Below are 23,578 nucleotides of genomic sequence, written 5' to 3'. Positions count from 1 at the left end.
CATTATTCTGAATTCTTTTTCTGGAAGGTTGCCTATCTCCCCTTCATTTAGTTGTTTTTCTGGGGTTTTATCTTGTTCCTTCATCTGGTACATAGTCCTCTGCTTTTTCGTTTTGTCCATCTTTCTGTGAATGTGGTTTTTTTTCCACAGGCTGCAGGATTGTAGTTCTTCTTGCTTCTGCTGTCTGCCCTCTGGTGGATGAGGCTATCTAAGAGGCTTATCTCCTTTGTTGCTTTTAATATTTTTTCTTTGAATTTAATTTTTGTTAGTTTGATTAATATGTGTCTCGGCATGTTTCTCCTTAGGGTTATCCAATATGGGCCTCTCTGAGCTTCCTGGACTTGTGGGTGACTATTTCCTGTCCCATGTTAGGTTTATGAATGTAATCCCTTCAAATATTTTCTCAGACCCGTTCTCTTTCTCTTCTCCTTCTGGGACCCCTATAATCTGAATGTTGGTGCTTTTAATGTTGTCCCAGAGGTCTCTGAGACTGTCCTCATTTCTTTTCATTCTTCTTCTTTATTCTGCTCCTCAGTAGTTATTTCCACCATTCTATCTTCCAGCTCACTTATTCGTCCTTCTGCCTCAGTTATTCTGCTATTGATTCCTTCTAGTGTATTTTTCATTTCAGTTATTGTGTTGTTCATCACTATTTGTTTGTTCTTTAGTTCTTCTAGGTCCCTGTTAAACATTTCTTGTATTTTCTTGATCCATGCCCCCATTCTATTTCCGAGATTTTGGATCTTGTCTACTATCCTTACTCTGATTTTTCAGGTAGATTGCCTATTTCCTCTTCATTTATTTGATCTTGTAGGTTTTTACCTTGCTCCTTCATCTGTAACATATTTTTTGTCATCTCATTTTTTTTGATGGGTGGGGCTGTGTTCCTGTGTTGTTGGTTGTTTGGCCTGAGGCACCCAGCAGTGGTGTTTGCAGTCAGTTGGGCAGAGCCAGGTCTTGGTGCCGAGATGTGGACCTCTGAGAGAGCTCACACCGATTAAGATTCTCTGGGGTCTGAGGTTCTCTGTTAGTCCAGAGGTTTGGACTCAGTGCTCCCAGTATAGGAGCTCAGGCCCAATCCCCAGCCTAGGAACCAAGACCCCCTCAAGCCATGCAGCATGGCAAAAAGAAAAGCAACAAAAAGGCTGGGGAGGTCCAGGCTGGAAGAGAAATTCAGGAGTCACCAGCACATGGATGGCTTTTAAGAATTTAATTTTTATTTTATTTTTTTGGCCACACCATGCGGCTTGAAGGATCCTAATTCCCTGACCAGAGATCAAACCTGTGCCCCCTGCAATGGAAGTGTGGAGTCCTGGAACACCAGGGAATTCCCTAGATGGCTTTTAAAAGCCATTGGACAAGATGCCCAAGGGCCCAGTGTAAATGAGAAAAGTTCAAAGGCCAGAGCCCTCTAATGTTACAAAGCCGAGGAAGTAGAAAGAAGTAACCAAGGACTGAGAAGGGGCACTCGGTGAAGCAGGAGGAAAAGCAGGAGAGTGCGGAGTCCTAAACGCCCAGTGAAGGACTACTGTCCCACAGAGGAGGGAGGAAGCAACAGGACTAAACCTGCTGATGGGCCGCTGAGCTGAGGATGAGAACTAACCTGACCAAGTGGGGGGCATGGTGCCTTGCCAAGAGCAGCTACAGCGGTGAGAGGAGCAAAGGCAGACTGGAGTGGGATGGGGGCAGACAGCCCTCCACAGGCCACACAGTCAAGTGGAGCAGAGAACTGGGGCAGGAGCTGGAGGTGGGGCTGACAGGCTGTCTCCACAATGGGAGGACCAACAGCAGATCTGCAAGCTGGTGGGCATGGTCTGGGCATGGGGGAGCAAAACTGACTCAGAGACAGAAGAGGGGGCAGAAGAACGTCCCTGCTCAGTCCCTGCACAGGTGAGAGCATGGGGTCAGCCACCTCGAAGGAAGGCAGGCTGGTTCCTGGTGCAGATGCCAGCAGGTGGAGCAGACGGAATTCTGGAAGTTCTGAGTGCTTCCGTTTTCTCAGGAAAATGGGAAGTAAGGTCAATAGCTAAGGTGAGGATGGAGCTTTCAGGAGAGAGAGCAGTCGAGTGAATGAACAGGCCGATGTATCACAGCTGCTGAGCCACCTTGCAGGTCAAGGTCATAACCGTGAGGCCAGTTGATGTGGACGTTGTCTCCAGCCACATTCAGCTGCACGGGCCCAGGTTAGGCTGAGGCTGGCGTCCTGCCAGGGCTGCAGTTTGTCCCAAAAAACAGTTAAGGGAGGTAAGGAAATGTGCTAAGAGTAATTATTATCATGAAACAAAGGAATTATGAATTTATAAATTTAATGCAAATCAAATAAAAATAAGAGATTATTTTCTGGAACTAGACAAGCTGATTTTAAAATGCATATAGAAGAATAACAATTAAGAATAGCTAGGGGTGGGCTTCCCTGGTGGCACAGTGGTTGAGAGTCCGCCTGCCGATGCAGGGGACGCGGGTTTGTGCCCTGGTCCGGGAAGATCCCACATGCCGTGGAGCGGCTAGGCCCGTGAGCCATGCCGCTAAGCCTGCGCGTCCGGAGCCTGTGCTCCGCAACGGGAGAGGCCACAACAGTGAGAGGCCCGCGTACCGCAAAAATAATAATAATAATAAAGAAGATACAGGTATAGGCGGAAAGAAAATCCTTTCACTGTTGTCACTGTCCAAAGACTTGAAATAACTCAGGATAAAAAGAAAAGTCTGAATCTTTCAGCAGGGGAAATAGGAAGAGTTTACACCCTCCATCCAGCCCTTAACAACAAGTAAGAGAAGCAAATTAAATACGCATTTGAAATAAAGTTTCAGTCATTAAAGAGGAAGGGAGTGAAAATTAATGTCTAATTAAACTAACAGCCAAAACATGGAAGCAACCTAAATGTCCACTGGTGATGAAGGGATAAAGAAGATGTGGTCTAGCCACACAGTGGGATACCAGTCAGCCACAAAAGGAGGAGATCCTGCCATTCGTGACGACATGGATGGACCATGAGGGCTTTACACTGAGTGAAAAAAGTTAGACAAAGAAAGACACTGTCTGATCTTACTTATATTACGAAACCTAAAAAAAAACAAACCCATAAATACAGAGAAGAGACTGGTGGTTGCCAAAGTTGGAGGGTGCAGGTGGTCAAAAGGTACAAACTTCCAATTAGAAGATAACTAAGTTCTGGGGATGTGAGGTACAGCATCCTTACCTTAACTGTCAACCCATGTGAGGTGATGGCTGTTAACTTATCGTGGTGATCATTTCACAATATATGTGTATATCAAATCACCATGTTGTACAACTAAAACTAATGGAGTGTTAGAGGTCAATTATACCTCAATAAAACTGGAAAGTTTTTAAAATTTTTTAGGGTTAGGGTTAAATGTTTTAATTTTCGAATTAAACTCCTTTAAGTCTTAAAGTCACTAAAGAGGTCCTGAAAATCCTAAAAGAAAGAAAACGTATTTAGCAGTCTGTGTTCCATCTTCCCTCCAGGTCACAGAGGCCTTTCCGTACTGGAGCTGGAAGCCAGAATCTCAAAATTTACCAAAAGACAGCAAGCACGTAAAACACGCTCCCTGCACTTGGTTCCACTAGAGACCATAAAGGAGACAAAAGGCGAAGAGTGAGTGAGGCCCTGGGAAATCACTGCAGTGCCTCTGAAAGCCCAAAGGAGCAGAAAATAAATTCTGATGAAAACCCGTGGCATAATTCATGTTGATTTTTCATCAACATGACCAGAGGCATCATATCCCATGAGCTTAAATTCTGATCCATTATAAAATTATACTGTTTACAGTACATTGCTTCCCATTATAAAATTATACTGTTTACAGTACATTGCTTCAGGCACTTCATATAATTACCTGGATGGAATACAGATTTTTTTCAAAACGTAAAAGGTGTTTTTAGGAACACAAAGCACTGCATAATAAAATGCTCCTCTTTAAGGCTTTAGACGAAAGTGGTTTTGTTTTCACTCAAGCATTCCTTCACGACCATCATTGTTCTCCCATGGAAAGGGCCCTCACCTGTGCTTTCATGATATTCCTTTTTTTATACATAAATTGATTTATTTTTGGCTGTGTTGGGTCTTCGTTGCTGCACGCAGGCTTTCTCTAGTTGCAGCAAGCAGGGGCTACTCTTCGTTGTGGTGTGCGGGCTTCTCATTGCAGTGGCTTCTCTTGTTGCAGAGCACGGGCTCTAGGCGTGAAGGCTTCAGTAGTTCCGGCACGTGGGCTCTAGAGCACAGGCTCAGTAGTTGTGGCACATGGGCTTAGTTGCTCTGCGGCATGTGGGATCTTCCCGGACCTGGGCTCGAACCCGTGTCCCCTGCACTGGCAGGTGGATTCTTAACCACTGCACCACCAGGGAAGCCTTTCATGATATTCCTTCTGCTCATCCTTCAAAGGACTTCAATGCATCCCCAAATACGTCTGAGATTACTCAGAAATGGGATGATTCTATAAACATCAAGCAGAGAAGACAATGCTGGCAGCATTAATCCTTGTCTCAGCCAAGAAAAATTATTATTTAAAGCACTTGACTTAATTGCTAATTCTGGGAAGAACCTTGTTTGCAGCAAATCCACGACAGACAGAGGACCCCAGTGGACATCCACGATCGGACGTGTCAATAGAGTTCTAAACTTGGATGCTCCCAGAAGAAGCGAATATATTCTGCTCTACCAGGACCCAAGTAAAGAGCAGGATTTGATTTAAGGCAGGAGGGTCCTGATGACATAGAATCCATCTGTCCTGTTGGCAAATGGACACCTGACACAAGTAAGAGGAGAATTAAAATGAAAGGAAATACCAGTGAGGGGCTGGAACATCACTCCTCAGAACACAGAGCCACCTGAGGAGCTGACGACCCTCAGAGATGCGGGGCTCTGCTACAGAGCTCCAAAGTCATGTCGTGACTTTTATTACTTACGGTTGAAAACAGGCCCGATAACAAAGGGACCTGGGTTTGTCTAACCCACTGAGAGAAAGTTAAAGTGTAGGAAGCACTACAGAGTCAACTACTAACAACTACTCAACAGCTACGAGAGTCCGACAGCAGCAGGAGCAGCTGCAGGCAGACTCGGAAGAAGACACCCTGCTGAGCGAGTTCTCACCCTGAGGTGCGTCACCAAAGGAGGCTAAATACGCTTCCCAGTAGCTCTGAAGGAAAAGCACACTAGGAACATGAAAACAGACTAGAAACACCCCCTCTTAAGAAGATTCGTAAGTTCCGATTCATAATCCTCCCACAAACCAGGCCCACTCTTCTCAGGCGTTTTCTAGGCTTAATCTTGATCAGTCAGGCTAGGCTGGCAGTCCCCACGACAAGCCGTTAAGCCTGCACTGTGCAAATGACAGCCGAGGGCCACACACGGCCACCAGGCGCTGGACATGTGGCTGGTCTGAATCGAGATGCACTGTGAGAATGAAAGACCTCAGTAGGAAGAAGGAACGTGAGTTATCTCATCAATAACTCTACATTGACAACAGGGTGAAATCAGAATACTGTGGATATCCTGGGCTAAATGAATTACAGTTTTAAAATCAATTTCACTTGTTTCTTTTTCTTTTTTTTAATATGGCTCCTAGAAATTTAAAATGACACATGGCTCCCATCGGCGTCTGGCAGGTGTATTTCTCTGTTGGGCAGGATAAGCAACCGAAATGAACCACCACTATATCAAGCACACTGCTGGGTTGCTAAACATTCCAAATGTGGACAGAAGAATAAAGAAGGGTAAACGGTACTGGGGCATTCAGAGGACACGCACAAGAGCGGCGGCGGCAGCGGCCCTTATGCTGTTTTAAGAAAGTAATAAGCGTAAACAGTGAACTTTCTGGAAAAGGAAATGTTGCATCTGCAGATTGCCTTTCCCCTGCCAGGAAGTGTCCAGGGGACGCCCTCCTGAGCGCTGGGCTCCCCCCTACCTTTGACAAGCTCTGGCCGGTATGCCTTGCGTAGCTGCTCCAGGAAGCCGTTGTAGAAGCCCTCCGCCTGCTCTGAGGGCATCGCCAGGTGGAAATCGGGCTTGTTCCCCTTGAGGACGCACTGCAGGGTGAACTGGCTGATGCACAGCACCTCGTACTGTTTGTCCATCACGCTCTTCGACCAGTGTTTCCCACCTTCATCCTCAAACACACGCAGGTTTAAGATCTTCCGGACCCTGGGGGAAAACAGGGGTGAGCGCTACCTGAAGAATCATAAGCCCCCCAGACACACCCACACCCCCAAATGTCACAAGCACCCTGCTGACTAGGGACACTGTGCTGGCTCCATCACTTACAGCAGGGGTGACCATAGGCAAGTTACTTTCTACTCTGTGCCTCAGTTTCTGCATCTGTAATAGGGGTAATAATAGTCCCTCCTACCTCTTAGCGTTGATTGGTGATTTGCTTTTTTTTTTTTTTTTTGTCAGCCCCTCCAATTCACAGCAGCTTCCAGTGGGAACCGGATGTGTCAAAACATGGGCTCAATTCTGAATTTTTACAGAATTCCATCTTTACACTGGAATAAATGATGCCCCGCTTTTACACCCTTTCTTGGAACTTCTCAAAATGAACAATTCAGCAAATACCCTGGAGAAAACTCATGGTCATTGCAGATATGCAAAACGATCTGGGGAAAGACACCTTGACAATTATGTCACATGCTCCTTACGCCCCAGTGGGGCTTTCCCTATACACATGGATGACAAAGGATGGCCACCCTGGCAAGGAGGAGGACCAGGTAGCTTTTATAAGGTCAGACTTGAGACGAATGACAAAGAACTACCTCCGTGAAAGGTGCAATTCCACCATTTGAAGCCACCTTTCTGGATGACGTTGAAGACATGTTCAAAGCCTGAACAAATACTCATTCGCTGACACCTTACATGGGCACCCTCTGCGGTGGGCGCTATTCATCACCCCTTCTCCACAGCGGGGTCTGCCTTATGTTGAGTCACTGCTCTTAACCAAGTTAGGTACTAGCTCTCCATTTCGTCAGAGCCACGGAGAGATTCAGACCAGTCCCCCGGCTTTTAACCACTACACCACTTCGCTCCCTCTTTGCAAATCCAGGGGACAGCTTTTAAAATACCAACATCCGTGAGTGTTATTGAACTAGTCATCAACACCTCAGCGGGAGCTTGGTTCCAAGCCTGGTTTTCAACCTAATACAAAAGGGACAACTGGGCAACCGTCACATGTAGGCTCTGGGCACCAGGGGCAGAGAAAATGGATCCAAGCATCTGAAGTACATGTGCGAAGTGGTGCGGGCGAGAGTGAACATGAGGAGGGGAGGCTGCCTGTACTAAGGGCCAAGAGCAGTGACAAACCTCCCACCTTAGTAAAAAGAGCACTGGCTTCCAGGCCAGGTGGCCTAGGTTCTAACCTGGAGTCAGGCTTTTTGCTAAGGACGTGTGCATGACCTCCGGCAGGTAATGTAACCTCTCTGAGCTCCAGATCCTATTGTGAACGGTGAACAACTGGGCATTCTTAACATGTGTAAACAGTGCCCAGATCATACTGCTCAAACTGAAAACATAAAACATTCCTATGAAAAGAGGCTTGGTTTTCACACCAAGGGAATGGTTCAAGGCTGCAGCAGCAAATAGGGACAGAGGCTAAGTTGTGGTCCTGCCCTGTCGCTGACTTACTGGGTGACGGCTCTTCCTCGCTCTCCCCATCTGTGACACAGAAATAACCACACTGCATCAAAAGAGACATGGGTAAAACTGACAGAGTCTCACTTTATAGGAGCAAAATACTATGGAAGTTCCATATATATATATATATATATATATATATATATATATATATATATATATATATAAAATTTATTTAAATAGCTAGCCAGCCAGCTAGATGACCAGCACATGTCCCACTAGAAAGGCAGTGACGTGGAAATCCGCCTCTTACATGTGCTCCAGTTCCTTCTGCGTATCTTCCAGGGAAATACCCAACAACACACAGATGCCCCGTCCGATGGCACTTATCTGTTCTCCACCAACTGGAAAGGAAACAAAAGGGAAAAGAGACAAAAGGGAAATGAAACAAAAGGGAAAACCAAACAGGTGCCGTGAAGCACATCTGAGCATCCACAGGAAAGTCTGAACATCACACATACTTCTCGTAACTTCTTTGCCAAAGTCAGTAGGTACTGAAACGTGAAAGGGGTTACGTCGATGCAGTATGATAGTCATACTTTGTCCATTCTGACTTTACGTTTGGAATGAATGAGTTGTGAAGTGAACAACCATTACGTGGGATTTTCAGGCCACGTTTTCATCTGTGCTACCTTGGTTGAGACCCCTGAAACTTTCTATGAGTTTGCCCGTCTGTAACAACAAAAGTTTTTCTCCCCAGAGAATCCAGCTCAGCTATGGTAATTCTCAAAAAGGAGATGCCTGCTCTTCTTGGAAAGCAGCAAACCTGATAACGTAATAAACAACGCACAATGGAAAACATTTATGTCATAAAAATAAAGAAATGATTTCTCTACTTACTGCAGAAAAGATAAATATATCATACATAAAAAACACAGTTTAAAAGTTAAGCTTCCACAGGCTTTCCTGGTGGCACAGTGGTTAAGAATCCGCCTGCCAAACCAGGGTACACAGGTTTGAGCCCTAGTCCGGGAAGATCCCACGTGCCACGGAACAACTAAGCCTGTGCGCCACGACTACTGAACCTGTGCTCTAGAGCCCGTGAGCCACAGCTACTGAGCCTGCACGCCTAGAGCCCATGCTCGGCAACAGAAGCCACCGCAATGAGAAGACCACGCACCGCAACGAAGAGTAGCTCCCGCTTGCTGCAACTAGAGAAAGCCCTCACACAGCAACAAAGACCCAGCGCAGCCAAAAATAAAATATTAATTAATTAATTTAAAATAAATGAATAAACTTTTAAAGAAATAAAAGTTAAGCTTCAAGTCAGCAAACTTCTATTATTTCCCAGTTTATTACTAAGGTTGCATCCTAAGCCAATGCCCTCCAAATCATCTTGAGTGATGCACCCCATGCATAAAAAATATTCTTTGAACATAGATTCCTATTCCAAACATCTGCATATGTATTTAGCATCAAACGTACACTCTACTACCACTAGACAGTATCTCAGTGCTGGCACAGTACTTAGGTCAAGACACATCATTATGGTGATGAAACTAAATCCATATTTCAAATGTTGATCTTCATGATTTTCAATTTTTTTGGCCAACTTTTTGCCAAAGCTCATTAGATTATTGATGCTTGGTTATTTTATCGTATACTGACCTAATGTTCCAATCAGGAGAAAGGTCAACTCTGCCATTTTCTTGTTATTTGCTTCTGCTAGATAATAATATTTACAAATATACCCGACAAGGCATCACAGACGGTACCATGTTGCCACATCCTGCAAGCTAAGGGAAGAGGGAGAAACCCTCTCCCTGCAGGTGTCTGACAAGGGACCATCTGACAGACACGAGGGGAGCACGAGCATCAGTTTGTTCCTGAAATAACTCTTTTTTAAAGAATATTTACTGATTTATTTATTCTGGCTGAGCCGGTCTTAGTTGCGGCACGCAGGATCTTAGTTGCGCCATGCGGGATCTAGTTCCCTGACCATGGATCAAACCCAAGCCCCCTGCATTGGGACCACGGAGTCTTAATCGCTAGACCACCAGGGGAGTCCCTGAAATAATTCTTATTAAAGCTTAACTTCTCTTAGTTTTATGATTAAGAAAACACAAATATTTTAATATTTCCTTCTGTGCTGCTTTTTTTATAATGGACTATGAGTGATTTACTGTCCTTTGAGCCACTGACTCAAAAATCTGAAACAGAAATCAGCTATCCTGACATAAGCAGTAAACAGCTGGGCTTGCTTGCCTGTTTGCAGTGCTTTAGAAAACTGTGGCTTTATTTGTTCTTTAAGTAAGTCAATATTATTTTCTTACAGTATCAAGATATTTTTAAAATTTTCCCCAGAGTATATTTTAAAAACTTAAAAAAGAATGATGGTTGAACTATGTCCACCATTAAAAGTAATGCACATGCAGTACAGAAAAACTTTAAAAAATAAAAGAAACAGGAAAGCAAAAAGAACCACCGAAGACAAGCACTTTAGTATGTTACTGATTTCCTTTTGATATTTCCTCTATTCACAGATTTTACTTCATATTTGTTCTCAACTACCATAGTAATATTGTGTATAAATTTTTGTGTCTCATCTTTTAACATCTCATAAGGATTTTTCCACATTATGAGCTTTTCCTAAGCATCTTTTAATAGTTGCAGCCCATCCAGTGGAACATTTGCATTCCATCCATGGATGGACTAACCATCCTATTTGGCTGGATAAATGGCTTGTTTTAAATTTTTTCACTTCAATAAGTAACACTGTGGTGAAAATCTTTATACACTAAAGTTTTGGGGTTTTTAAAATATACTTTCGTGTATAGAGTAGTTTTAGGTTCACAGCAAAACTGAACAGAGGGCACAGAGATTTCCCATATACCCCAGCCCCACATGCAGTCTCCCCACTATCAACATCCCCCTCCAGATGGTACATTTGTTCCAAATGATGAACCTACACTGACACCTCATTATCACTCCAAGTCCACAGTTTACATGAGGGCTCACTCTTGGTGTTGGACATTCTATCGGTTTGGACAAATGTAATGATACGTATCCACCATGACAGTATCGTACAGAGTAGTTTCACTGCCCTAAGGATCCTCTGTGCTCCACCTGTTCACCCCTCTAAAGCTTCTTCTATAATTAGGATTATCTTCTTAGAATAGATTCTCAAAAATAGAATCACTATTTGAAGTGATTCAAATCACTATTTGAACAGTTTCAATATTTTTATAATGTGGTATTATCCTAATAAGAAATGAATTATGCACCAAAGCCTTGAGATGACACAATTCGCTCTCTTATTTTGGAGAAGTTTTGTCCCTCCTTCAGGCAGAAGAATTAGGAGGTTAAAGAGATGTTTTATTATAGACAAACGGATTTCCAAGGGGAAAAACTTGAGAATCACCATTTTAGACAAAAGGTCACAGGGCTAGAAGAGACCTGAGCTATTTGGTCAATGTTTATTTGATGCCACGTATAGTGGCATCACCCAAGACTTCCTCTTTGAGAAGAATTCACCAGCTCGCAAATTAACGCATTCAAACCCAACCAATCTCTTCCCAACATTCTATGATTCTATTCAGATTTCGGCTTATAAAGCTGAGTGATGGACATGGGGGTTATTGTACTATTCCATGTGTGTAACCACATGAATATGTTTGAAGTGTTCTGTCAAAAAGCTTTTAAAATTAGATTATCACAATAACCATGCTAAGGCATCAAATGTGTTTGACCAAGCTCATAAAGCGAGCCTGCCACGTAATATGTGACTCTTAATACTCTGTCCCACCTATAAAACTGGAAGTGACATTTTAGAACCTTTGAAATAAAATGCCATTCGAGAAAGGCCACATGGAAGTGAAGCCTGTCAGTCACATTCTAAAGGAATCAGAAAACCTCTCCCCATTACAATGCAAGTAGAAGGCAAGGCTACTCAAAGTTTCCTCCAGCACTGTGAGAGAATTCCATCTTATTAACACCTTCAGACAGTTAATTTGTTGTTTTTAACTAAAAGCATACAACTTAAAGTAAGTTCATTCAAACTAAAGTAAGATCATTCAAACTATTCAGCTAATCTCACAGAAATGTGTTTTTGATATTCCAGATCAGCACAATGGAGAGTTCTCCATTCTGATCAAAACTTACATTCTCCAAAGTCTGTTCACTGGCCATCATGACCACATAGGGCAGGCTGCAAGATTCTTCTCAAAAAAAGCAAGAAATTCTTTTCATCTATGAATTTTCCCAGTTTTAGTGAAGTTACATATTAACTAAAATACTAAAAAAAAAAAAAGCCCACTTTGTTTTAAAATTTCATAAATTCCAGAGCTATACTATTCCCTATTACTCCAGGACGATATCCCAAATCACTTATCAGAACAGCTTAGAAATCATTAGCCAGGACTGAAAAGTAGAATCTCGGATCTAAATATATGGTTTTACTGAGTCTGATTGTTTCTTAAGGGGATTTTGTTGTTTCGTTCTTAGATTTATACTCTCCTGGACATAGAAACACACATTTGGTATAGGCTTGAAGGAAAGGATATCTAGAACTACTTGAACTGAAACAATATTAGAATTCTGCCAATAAAAATAGGAAAGACTAGAAGACAATGTAAAGTTAATCATTCAAAAAAATTTTAACATCTATACTATCTTCACTCGAGGTTTTTTTTTAAATTGGAGTATAGTTGCTTTACAATGTTGTGTTAGTTTCTGCTGTACAGCAAAGTGAATCAGCTATATGTGTATATATATATCCCCTCTTTTTTAGATTTCCTTCCCATTTAGGTCACCACAGAGCATTGAGTAGAGTTCCCTGTGCTGTACAGTAGGCTCTCATTAGTTATCTATTTTATACATAGTATCAATAGTGTAGGTGTATATATGTCAATCCCCATCTCCCAATCCATCCCACCCACCCCTTCCCCCTTGGTGTCCATTCGTTTGTTCTCTACTTCTGTGTCTCTATTTCTGCTTATCTTGGCTTGAGTTTTTAAAAGGACTTCCTTCTACCTATTAATCATCCGGACCCCTGATGTTCAGACTAGACCGCAGTGTTCAAGCCATGACTGATGGTTGCGTGGCTCGGTTCACATGAAACTGGTGGAAAAGAGAAACATCTCATCCTGGATCCTCTGGGTTCCCACCCGGGTCACGTGGGCAGACACGGTCAGAACCCACCCCTACGAGCACCTGTCACGAGCGGGCACCTTAGGGGAGTCAAGCTCCCGGTGAACCGGGACACGGAGAAAACCGGCAAGAAAGGGAGACGCGGGGCAGAAGGCTGGGGAAGGGATGTGTGCCCCGGAAACGCTCCCACGCGTCGTCTGTTTAACACCGCGTGGAAGGGCGAGCCGGGGGATGCTCGGCGGACGGTCGGGGGATGCGGGAGGCCACCTGCGCTCCGGACTAAAGGAAACGCTGCAGAAGACGACGAGGCGCGGTCACCGCGACACTAAGCGGAGACCCTGCAGCCCGTGGACGGCGCCCCGGGACGGCGGGGACTCGGGGCGGCGGGGGCCGGGCTCGCGCGCGGCCGGCGGCGGCCCGGGGACGACCAGCCCGGCCCGGCCCCGCCCGACTGACCTGTGACGCTGGCCCGGGTGACGCGCTGCACCACGGCCTTCATGGCGACGGCTGGGGCGAGCGGGGCGGCGCCGCGCGGCTTCCGGCCTCGGGACTCCGCGGGCTGCGCAGCTGCCCGCGCCCTCTGCCGGGGACACCTGGAAGCGCGCCCCGACCCCCTGAACCCGCGAGTCGACGGCCCGCCCACGTCGGCCACGCCCACCACAGGTTGGCCCCGCCCATCTGAGCTCTCCGTGTGGCCCCGCCCCCGCGAGAGGCCCCGCCCACTCTTGGTCCTGTCCCTCGTACAGCTAGATGAGCCCCGCCCGGACGCTGGAGTCCCGCAACCCCCTTCCCCGTCCCCACACCCCAGCCCGACTCACTGGTGCCCAGACAGTAGTTTCTGCCCCGGTTTCTTTTCACAAACCCCGGCCTGAGAGACAGTCATCCCTGAATCCCAGCTTTGTCCTGAATACTAATCCTAATCGTGTGCCTCCTTCCATGTTTCCACCCTTCTGCCCCCAGATTCTCCCAAATTCTTTTTCCCTTGTTTTCCTGCCTCTGTAACTCCTCAGAAACCAGACAGGAGAGTATCTGCTGCCTAAAATAGCCATTTAACTGTTTAGGTATTCATTTGACCTAGCCGCGTCCCAGCAGTGCGCAGATACGTGATTCTGTAACTGTAATTCCTCCTCTAATACTGATACTTGGCCCCTCTCCCAGACTTGTTAGAAGATTTGAATAATATATACTGTGCAAAAGTGTTAGAAATCTGCAAAGGACTGTACAAGTATTACCCTAACAAATTATTATCACTGATAAAAACAAGCCCTTCTCAGTGTGTCTTCTTCTTACAGCCTAATAGTGCTGGTGGGTGTAGAGGGAGGGAGTTGAGGATGTTCCCGAACCAAACTTGGGTCTGCTCTACCCTGCTTTTCCTCCTGGCACCTCAGAAGTGGCAGTTGGTTTGTGGCCTTTTTGTGTCTTATTGTTCATAACTGCCCCTGTGACTGTGCATGGGTGCAGTTATCTGCAGTCTCTTATAGTTTCTTTGTATCAGTTGCTGTAGGAAATGTTTGTCCAGGTGCAAGTGCTCAGGTAGAGGGTCCCAGGTCCCCACGCTTCTCTCCTGAAACAGGTCATAAATGTGAGAGGTGCCCTATCTATACTGGGAGGGAGGGAGCAGCCTTATCTCCAAAGACAAAAGCACACCAAGAAGAATCTGAACCAACAGGCCTTGCTAAATTTCCCCCAGTTTACTCTGCCTACCTCATATTCCTTAACCTATCGTGTTCCTCCATGACTACTCATGCTTCGTCAAACCTAACAACAAAAATTACACAGGTCTGTTTCTTTGGGTCTTCATCTCCTTATGAAGGCTCTCACGTCATGTAAAACTTAAATAAATTTGTATGCTTTTCTCTTGTTCATCTGTCTTTGTCACTCTAATTTTCAGACCCAGCCAGGGACCTCAAGAGAGTGAGAAAACCTTTTTCCTCTCCTACAAGAAAAAGCTTCAAATGGAGAACAAGGAACAGTCATTTGGCCAGAAAAGACTATACTAATATACTTGAGTGTTAAATACTGCACACTAAATTGCCAAAGATAGCATCACCAGTAATGAGATAAACAAACATCATATACTTCTGATATTGCACCAAGAAAGACACCATGTCACTTTTGTGGTATTTCTGCCAAAAATGTAGAATCTGAATCCAATCATGAAGAAACATCAGACAAGCCTAAATTAAGGAACACTCTACAAAATAACTAGAAGGATCCTTCAAAAATGTCAAGAAAAAGGAAGTCTGAAGAACTGTTCCAAATTAAAGGGGACTTTTAAAGAGACAGGAAAACTAAACGTGATGCAGGAACTGAGTTTTATCCTAGCCAGAAAAAAATAAAAAGAAAGAAGTGCATATTGGGACAATTGGTAAATATTTTTGTTTAATTTTGCATCAAATCAACATATCTCAAAACATTTTGATCTCAAGACCCCTTTACATTCTTAAAAATTATTGAACACCCCAAATAGCTTATATCTTAAGATTTTTACTTGTACTAGAAATTACAACCTAGAAAAATTGTTAAATATTGACTTATGATAATTTTTTAAATGACAATAATAAATCCATTATATACTGACATTAGAGCAATGAGATCATGACTTACCATGAAGCCTCTGAAAACCCCATTGTACACTCTTGAAAGAATAGGAATGAAAAAGTCAAATATTGTCTATTTGTTATTATAAAAATAGGTGGAAATCTCAGCTCCTCTAAGGAGGATCTCAGAGAACGCTTTGAGAACTGCTGGATTTGATAATGGCATTGAACCAATATTAATTTCCTGATTTTTATGTAAGAGAACATCCTCGTTTTTAGGAAATACACACATGTACTTAGGGGTAAAGGGACAACATATCTGCAACTTTCAGTTCTGGTGAAGAATGATATATACAGAGAAAATAAAGAGAGTGATAGAGCAAAGTAAAATGTTGACCACTTGGGCTATAAGTGAAGGTAACTTATTTCAAAATAAAACGTTTTAAAAATATACCAAAATACCAGGATTCTTTTTACATATTTATTGAGCTCGAAAAGGTCAGTATCAGGAGGCAGAAGCATCCAGCAGCCCCTCTTGCGGTGCCTCCTTCCCTCTGCACGCTCTCCTTTGCCCTCTAAATCACCACTCTCCTCACGTTTTTGAATTCCACCTTGTGCTATTGACTCACATATTTTCATTTCCATTCCCAACACATCCTCTGTGCTTGTGCTTCCAAATGCCTTCTTGACCTCTCCACTTCCACGAACCAAATTAACAGACTGAAAATGGGATTCAGGCTTTCCACCCCTGCCGTATAAAAAAGAATTTGGTGTTTGTTCTGGGTTTCTGGCATGGAGCTTCTAAGATCCTTGGAATTTCCCAAGGGATAGGAGTTCCTAATGAAACATTTCAGGGTGGGAGCCGGTCACCAGAAAGACCAATCATGTGGTTAGAGGGTGGGACTTTGAGGAGGGGCGGTGGGATGCGGCTGGAGATTGAGTTCAGTCACACAGCAGATGAGTCCATCAGTTGTGCATATGAGATGGAACCCCAATAAAAGCTGTGGACACTGAACCTTAGCAGAGCGTCCTGGCTGGTGAACACACAGATGAGGAACCTGCACCCTGGTTCCACCGAGAGAGCAGTGAAGCTCTCTGTTGTGGACCTTCACAGACCTTGCCTGATGTGTTCCTTCGTTTGGCTAGTCCTGATTTGTATCCTTTATAATAAAACCGTAAGTATAAGGCTTTCTTGAGTTCAGTGAGTCATTGTAGTAAGTTATCTAACCTGTAGGAGTCATAAAAAAACTCCCAAATTTGTAGCCAGTTGGTCGGAAGTAAAGGTGGCTTGGCGACCCCCAAGGTGCACCTGGCATCTGAACTGAGGGCTGCCCTTTTGGGGACGTGCCCTTAGACTTGCAGGGTCTGTGCTAAGTCTGGGTGGTTAGTGCCAGGACTGAAGTGCAATCCCCCCAAGCCCCCCACACTCCGCCAGCTGGGCCACCCTGATTCAAATCAATGGCTCCACTGTTTCCTCCAGCCATAAGCGACTCATGATTGCTCTTTCCCTCTCCCTGAGTAACTAGTCCATCAACAAATCTCCTGACTCCCCCAAACGAACCCCACGTGCCCTCTTCTCTCCAGCCCCAGTGCCATCCCGCTCCATGGCCCGTCATCTCTCACCTGCATCTACTACAGCTGCTCAGTGGTCTCCTTACTGCCACTTTTGTCTTCACCCAATCCATTCTCCATAAGACGTAAAAGTGGTTTCTGGAATATAAAGTCTTCACGTTCCAGACTCTGATCTTCTTTAAATTGCTCAGGTAATCCACTTGTTGCTACCTCGGGACCTCAGCATCTGCTGGTCCTCCACCTGGAATGCTCTTCCCCCATTCTTTGTCCATCTCGCTCCCCTCCTTCCTTTCATTTTCAGCTTAAACGCCTCCTCATCGGAGAGAACTTCTCTGACCACACAAAGTTAAGAGTCCTGGTTCCCCATTATTCTCCATCGCTATCCTATGGTTTTTCCCTCATAATCTTCTGGCGACTTTTTTTTTTTCCTGGCAACTTCCAATCACTCCAGTGCCCGATAATTTGCTCTATTAGTGTCTCGTGCTTACCATTCTATCCTAAGCATCTAGCACACTGCCTGAAGCTCAGATAACATTGCTGAATGAATACAGGTGTGAACTTGATTCTTTGACTAACAGGGGGTCATAGATTTACAGTATGGCTGTGGCTGTACCGGGCATCCTATCCAGACACAATGTTCAGAAGTACAGGAGACTATCTCCTCCTAGTGCTTCCTCTGAGGCTGGGACACCCTGCCCAGAAGCCCCTCGAGTTTCACTAGCCAGAGTGAGATCACATGACCATGCTTAACCCAATCACTAGCAAGGGAGATGGGACCTACTCCTCCTGACTGGCTCAGATAAGAGGTTCTCACCTGGGGCATAGAGCCCCCCAGGGGTTACTGGAAATGTGTGTGGGGAGGGGTGTCTGAAGCTGTCACAAGGTGTGAAGATTGTTACAGGCATTTAGTGCCCAAGGAACTTGAAATGCTAAAGCTCTTGCAACACCTGGGGCAGCCCACAAAATGGACTGTCACACCCACGGAGGCTGCAGCGCCCCCTGGAGAAACACTGACTTGAACCAATCAGGACCTGGGCCAGTCCCCCTGGAGCACCTGACGGGGTGAGCTCAGGGTCTGTTATAAAAGAGGAGTGGGATCAGTGGGTGCTGGGAAGGCAATCGGCACGGTCGACCAAGAGGTTGTTTCAGCTCGAGGCCATGCTGAACAAGTGATGTTGAAGAGGCATCTTCCTAAATCTTTTCAGGAATCTCCCAAATTCTTGAAAGTGAGATTGCCGGATCAAAGGACGTGCCATTTTCCATGTTGATACACGCTGCTAACCTGCTGTGCTGAAGAAGCAAGTTGCTACCCATGGAAGTCCTGTTTTCAGAGGACAGGCCAGTTGTGACGAGGTAACTCCCTGGAGAGCCACAGGGAAGAAAGCAAAGCAGCTGGAGGACGACAGAAGCAGACTGCATTTATCACCAGAAAGAAGGCCTTCCACGCCTCGTTTCCAGGAGTAGCTAAGACATTCTATTCCTAAGAATAATCATGTGTGCACAAACACTTTCTCACTTGACAGTCACAACCCTATTAGTAGACAGGCTAGATATTATACCTCTTCTTCAAAAGAAACCAAAGCTCAGAAAACACAGGGGATTTTTCTATCATGAAAAGTTAGGTACCACTTTTATAAAGAAATTAATAGGGAGATGTGATTTGCTTAGGGTTACATCAACTGTAGCAGAGACCCAAAGTCACAATGGCTTAAACTACTTAGAAGTTGATTCTTTCTCTCTAAAGTCCTGGGCTGTGTGGTACTCCACAGGGCCGGAAAACCCAATTCCTCTTCTCTTGTTGCTCCACTATCCCTCAGGAGTCCTTTTCATCTGAATGGTCCCCAATGGCTCCTCCAGCTGGACGGATGTCAGGAAGGGGGCGCACGCCCCGGAGATACATACATCTTAAAAAAAAGAAAAAGAAAACCCACTCCCTCTAAATACTACCAGACCTCAGAATTTCGGGAAACTTATTTCCAATCCTACAAACTCTCCTTCAATGGGTGATTCCCAACTTCTGAACAGACCGTGTTCCAACTGCACCTGCAAGATAGATGTTTGGAATTCTGAAAACCTTCTCCCAGAAGAACACTTTAAATTATATTTTGGTTGTTAGATTAGTCCACAAAGGCCTATTTAAGCCAAGATTCAGCAGAACTACGGGAATTGTTGAATGAAGCTCCAGGCTGTTTGGAGCCACAATTGTTTTACTGGTTGGTCAGTAGTAAGTGTTATGGAGAGAGAACATGGTCTTAGCACAAGCAGTTGGGGCTGAAGTGTTTTAAACAAGAAGGAATATATATATATATATATATATATATATATATATATATATATATATACACACACACACACACTCAGCTCCCAGAATTCCTACAGCCAGGCATCCACCCCCGGGTAGAGAAACCTTCTCTGGGGAAAGTGACCTACAGAGGCAGGTATCTTACTGCCTCCCGATGAAAGTCTGGCTTGCTGCCTGGAGTGGACATTTGTCCTGGTATCTACTTGCCCAGCATGCTGTGATCATCCTTCCTATATCTAGGAGATGCCCCACTTTGAGGGTCAACACATCCCTGACGCGGAAGCCCGAAACGCACTTTCCCAGTCTCCCTGGCAGCCGGGGGCCAGGCATGAAACTGAGATTCCAAGGAGAGTGATGAGAAGCAGGCCGCCCTGGGAAGCCATTCAGAAATTCCCTTCCACCATCGTATGCTGCTTCTTGCACGTCTGATGCCCATCACAGGTGTCCACCAGGGTGCCCACCCCACTGGCACTGACCCATTCTTGACCTCTGATGTCCAGTGAGGAGCCTCTGCTGCTGACATCTGAAGCTGCTACTTGCCATCTTGGAGCCTCTGTCACTTAGGTTGACTGCCCCCAAAGCACTGCTCAGGTCACCCACAAGGCAGAACTGACACCAAGGAGAAATCAAGGCAAAGGTTTGAAGGTGACAGTACTATAGCAGGAACCCAGAAATGTCCCATTCCTGTCCTGCCAGGAATCCCTAGTCCTCACAGGGTCCCAAATAGCTGTGCACAAGAAACACTACCCAAATGGGCAACGAATGCTAGTTTCTTACTAACTGAGGCAGGACTCAGTGATCCACAGGAAGGGATCCGATACAAAGGGAAGTGACTCTCACAGGAGTGGAAGACAAACTCTGGCTCGGGAAGAAGCTGATCAGACTTTGACACTGTAGCTGCAAAGTGATGTTACTACAGAAATAACGGGGACAAAACGTGTGCAGTGAGAAAGGCAACAAGGCAGACAGTCCCCAGGCAGGCTCAGTGAGTGGCTACATTCCGGTTCCTGCTGCCAGGCCCTCCGAAGACCTCAACATACTCTGTTTGAATTCTGAGCTGTCTATACTGGTTTTTTTTTTTTTTTTTTGGCCACGCTGCACAGCTTGTGGGATCTTAGTTCCCCGACCTGGGATGGCACCCACGCCCACAGCAGCGAAAGCACCGAGTCCTAATCATTGGACCACCAGGTAATTCCCTGTCCACACACATTTTTAATAAACATCTCTTTCTGATTTAATCGCACTTATGTGGGTTTGTTACTTGCAACCAAACGAGACCAGCGGAGAGAACACTGCAGCACTCAAGGGCAGGAACCCCGCTCTCCTCATTTTGTATCCCCTATCTCTAGAATACTGGTAGCCACCATTGGGGTTTAATCCACTCCTGCTGAAAGAATGAGGGTATCTGTACAGCTCCTAAAGAACAGATCGAGTCTATTTAATCCAGGAGTTATAATCTAATTCACAACATATTTACCAAGCACCCACTAGTGCCCAAAGGGCTGCTCTAAGTCCCAAACTGAACACGGAGATTTGCTTAAAGGGACCACAAAAGCTATGTCTGACAGCAACATGAAAGGAATATAAAGTTACATGAACTAATTTCAGAAAACCAAGCTTATGGAAGCTCAATACGACATTTCACTTCAATCTTTTACTCCCGTGAGTATAGAAGAACACCTCCTGAATATGCAAATTTACTTTTCTTCAAGGAAATATTTATTGCATATTATTAGTGATTCTATTTTACAGCAAAATTAAATGTATACACTTTTCACAAAGAGAAAGTGGAAATCACAGTATCTCTCAAATTTATATGCTGAACCAAAGTCCTATTTTCAGAATTCAGCCGTCCATCATGATTTTGGTCCAGGGCCGCCAGTCCATGATTTCAAATAGTTGACGATCCTGGCAGTAATTGGAACAAAATCGTCTCTATATGTGACAACCGTTTCCACATAAAACCCTTTCGGGGGTTCAGACAGTTCATTTCTTGAGACATCCTTTTGTTCTACTTCACCACCTTAAAAAAATAAAAGGAACAGCTGCATCATTAACTTTCATTTTATCTTACTTTACTTTTTAATTGAAGTATAGTTGATCACTAACTTTTAACTTCGGCAGCAGTCATTAGAATTATTAGTAAAGTCTTTGAAATAAAATAAACTAAGGTAAGAATTACCCCCACCCCCATCAGGTTCCTGACACTGTTTTCTTTCTGTAAAAAAGAAAATTTAAATAAGTTTTTTTAAATGACCACTACAGAGATAAATGTTTTAAAATGCTTAATACTGACATGTGCACTTTCAGGCCATTGGTGATCTTCATCACCAAATGTAATCTTCAGCACAGTTTTTACATAAAAAGCTTTACTGAGATAATACTTATTATACAATTAACTCACTTAAAATGTAAATTCAGTTTTTAGTATCTTCAGATCTGTGCAACCAGCACCAAAATAAAGTGTAGAATATTTTCATCCACAAAAGGAAACCCCTTATTTTGTAGCAGTCGCTCCCCGACCAGCTCCTCCCCTTCAGCCCCAGGCAGTCCCTACTCTAGACGAAGCCACAGATTTCCAGAACATTTTTGAAAGCTGAGGGATTTCCTTTTCCTCCCAGCAACTGGGAAGATTTCGGTACTCCTTCGCTGGTGTAAGTCAGCGAAATCGTTTGGTCGCCAAAGGCGACCATGCGACCAAAGCAGGGCTGAAGTTACAGAAGCATCGCCTCTTTAAACCACCATCCAGGGTCTTTGAAATTCCACCTGGAATCTCACGGATTCTTCAAATTCTGAGGATAGGGGCGGCCTCGCTCAATAAACCAGCAAGGTTCGGGGAAGAGGCTCTAATAGGTCGTTGCTGGCAGATTCCACGATAACACGCGGCTCTAAGCACCGCTCCCGGTCTCTTCGCGCGGCACAGCGAAGCCACTTCTGCGACCCCCCGGACACGCCCCACGCAAGGCCGCGCGTCCCCCGGAGGTCCCGCCCGAGAGCCGTACCTGGAGGCTTGCTCTTTCTCTGATTATACAAAAACAAGGAACCCAGCAGGGTCCAGGCGCCCAGTCCGTACAGCATAGACATGCGCCGATACCAAGACAGGGCCTTTTCCGGACGCATGACGCCGCCGGGAATACCTCACTCCTCGGAGTCTCAGGGCGGAGGCGGGCCTTCCGGTGGGCGCGTCACCGCCGCCGCCGCCTCCAATGGGGAGCCGCTCCGGGTTGGCCGCTTTCTGCGCCGGCCCCGATGCATCCTGGAGCGTGTAGTCCGGACGTCGCGCTGGGCAACGCACTCGGGTCAGGCGCGTGGGGTCCGGAGACGATCTTGCCTCCCACGTGACGGGCCCCAATTGACAATTTCTCTCAGGCAAACCTCCCACTTGCAAAGTCCTGCCTTACATAGACTTTAGGTGGCCCTTGTAAAACTTAATTCCTTCCCTCCTCCAGCTCTCAGGTTTGCGAGGATACTCCGTCTACGCCCCGCAACTCGTCTTCCCCATCTTCCTGCCTGGAGCCCTGTCTGGTGCGCGTGGGTCCCTCCACGTCTGAATTAGCCCCTCCACTGGGCTGTGGGTCCCATTCTTCTCTGCCTTTCAGGGCCCTGGCCCAGCAACTACACTCTGTCCACCTCCATCTCACGCCCTTTTCATTCTGTTGTTCTTTACTCCATCATACAAACGAGTCCGCGCCTCAAAAACAAAAAGTCTCCACTCGATCCACCATCAGCTTTTCTCTTATCCGTACATTTCCTCGAAGCACAATCTACCCCCACTCCAAGAAACCAAACAACTTGAGAGCAAAAGGGATGTGTTGGGCACAGAGTGGATACTCAGTAAACTTCCATAGCCAGTAACTACTTTGCAGCCATAATCAGACGATTTCCAGCGCATACAACTCCACCTGCTCCTTTCATAGCTTCGAAAACATAATTTTCTTCAGAATCTATTTATCCTTCAGGGCTCTTCCCATTTCTCCCACCCTCTAAAAATTGGTGTTTTGCCACACACAAAAATTAACGCTAAATGTATCATAGGCTTAAATATAAAAGCTAAAACTACAAACCGAGAAGAAAAGATCTAACAAAACGATTGGAAATCAACTACATCCAATATAAAATAAAAATTTTTTAAAAAGGCGATCTTTGCCATCTTGGGATAGGCAAAGATTTCTTAGAATACAAAAAGCATAAACCACAAAACAAATATTGGTAAATTGGACTTTTTCAAAATTAAATCTTTTGCTCTTCGAAAGGCAGTTAAGAAAATGAAACAAGCCACAAGATAAAATATTCAAAGTAGGTAGATCTGACAAAGGACTTGTATCAGAATTTATAAGGATATCTTACAATTCAATTATAAAAAGACAGCCAAACTGAAAAACAGGCAACAATCACTTAACTAAAGAAGATATACAAATGGCCAATAAGTACAGGGG

At 44.9% G+C, this 23,578-nt stretch overlaps 2 protein-coding genes across 2 annotated transcripts in view; both read right to left on the bottom strand.

The window, feature by feature from the left end:
- DTD1 (D-aminoacyl-tRNA deacylase 1) overlaps positions 1–13,304 on the bottom strand; it is a 107,734-nt gene extending 94,430 nt beyond the window's left edge. The window contains exons 1-3 of the mRNA XM_065892771.1: positions 13,185–13,304; positions 7,894–7,984; positions 5,923–6,158 (exon numbers count right to left, since the gene is read on the bottom strand). Of these exons, the coding sequence (XP_065748843.1) occupies positions 5,923–6,158; positions 7,894–7,984; positions 13,185–13,227 (370 nt within the window). The 5' untranslated portion in view covers positions 13,228–13,304. The remainder of the gene's footprint in view (positions 1–5,922; positions 6,159–7,893; positions 7,985–13,184) is intronic.
- Positions 13,305–20,998: 7,694 nt separating this feature from the next.
- SMIM26 (small integral membrane protein 26) lies at positions 20,999–22,262 on the bottom strand. The gene is made up of 2 exons (XM_065893252.1): positions 22,145–22,262; positions 20,999–21,153 (listed from the first exon to the last, which is right to left on the bottom strand). The coding sequence occupies exons 1-2, from the start codon at positions 22,260–22,262 to the stop codon at positions 20,999–21,001; spliced, it is 273 nt and encodes a 90-aa protein (XP_065749324.1).
- Between the last annotated feature and the right edge of the window lie 1,316 nt (positions 22,263–23,578).

This window comes from Phocoena phocoena, chromosome 15 (assembly GCF_963924675.1).
Source record: "Phocoena phocoena chromosome 15, mPhoPho1.1, whole genome shotgun sequence".
In the NCBI taxonomy this organism is placed as follows: domain Eukaryota; kingdom Metazoa; phylum Chordata; class Mammalia; order Artiodactyla; family Phocoenidae; genus Phocoena; species Phocoena phocoena.
This window is presented reverse-complemented; position numbering and strand designations above follow the sequence as displayed.

Excerpts from the sequence above, each read along its gene's own strand:
- SMIM26 (XM_065893252.1), bottom strand. The coding sequence starts at position 22,262 with ATGCGTCCGGAAAAGGCCCTGTCTTGGTATCGGCGCATGTCTATGCTG. Across the intron at positions 21,154-22,144 it reads GAGAAAGAGCAAGCCTCCAG|AACAAAAGGATGTCTCAAGA; the intron begins GTACGGCTCTCG and ends GTGGTGAAGTAG.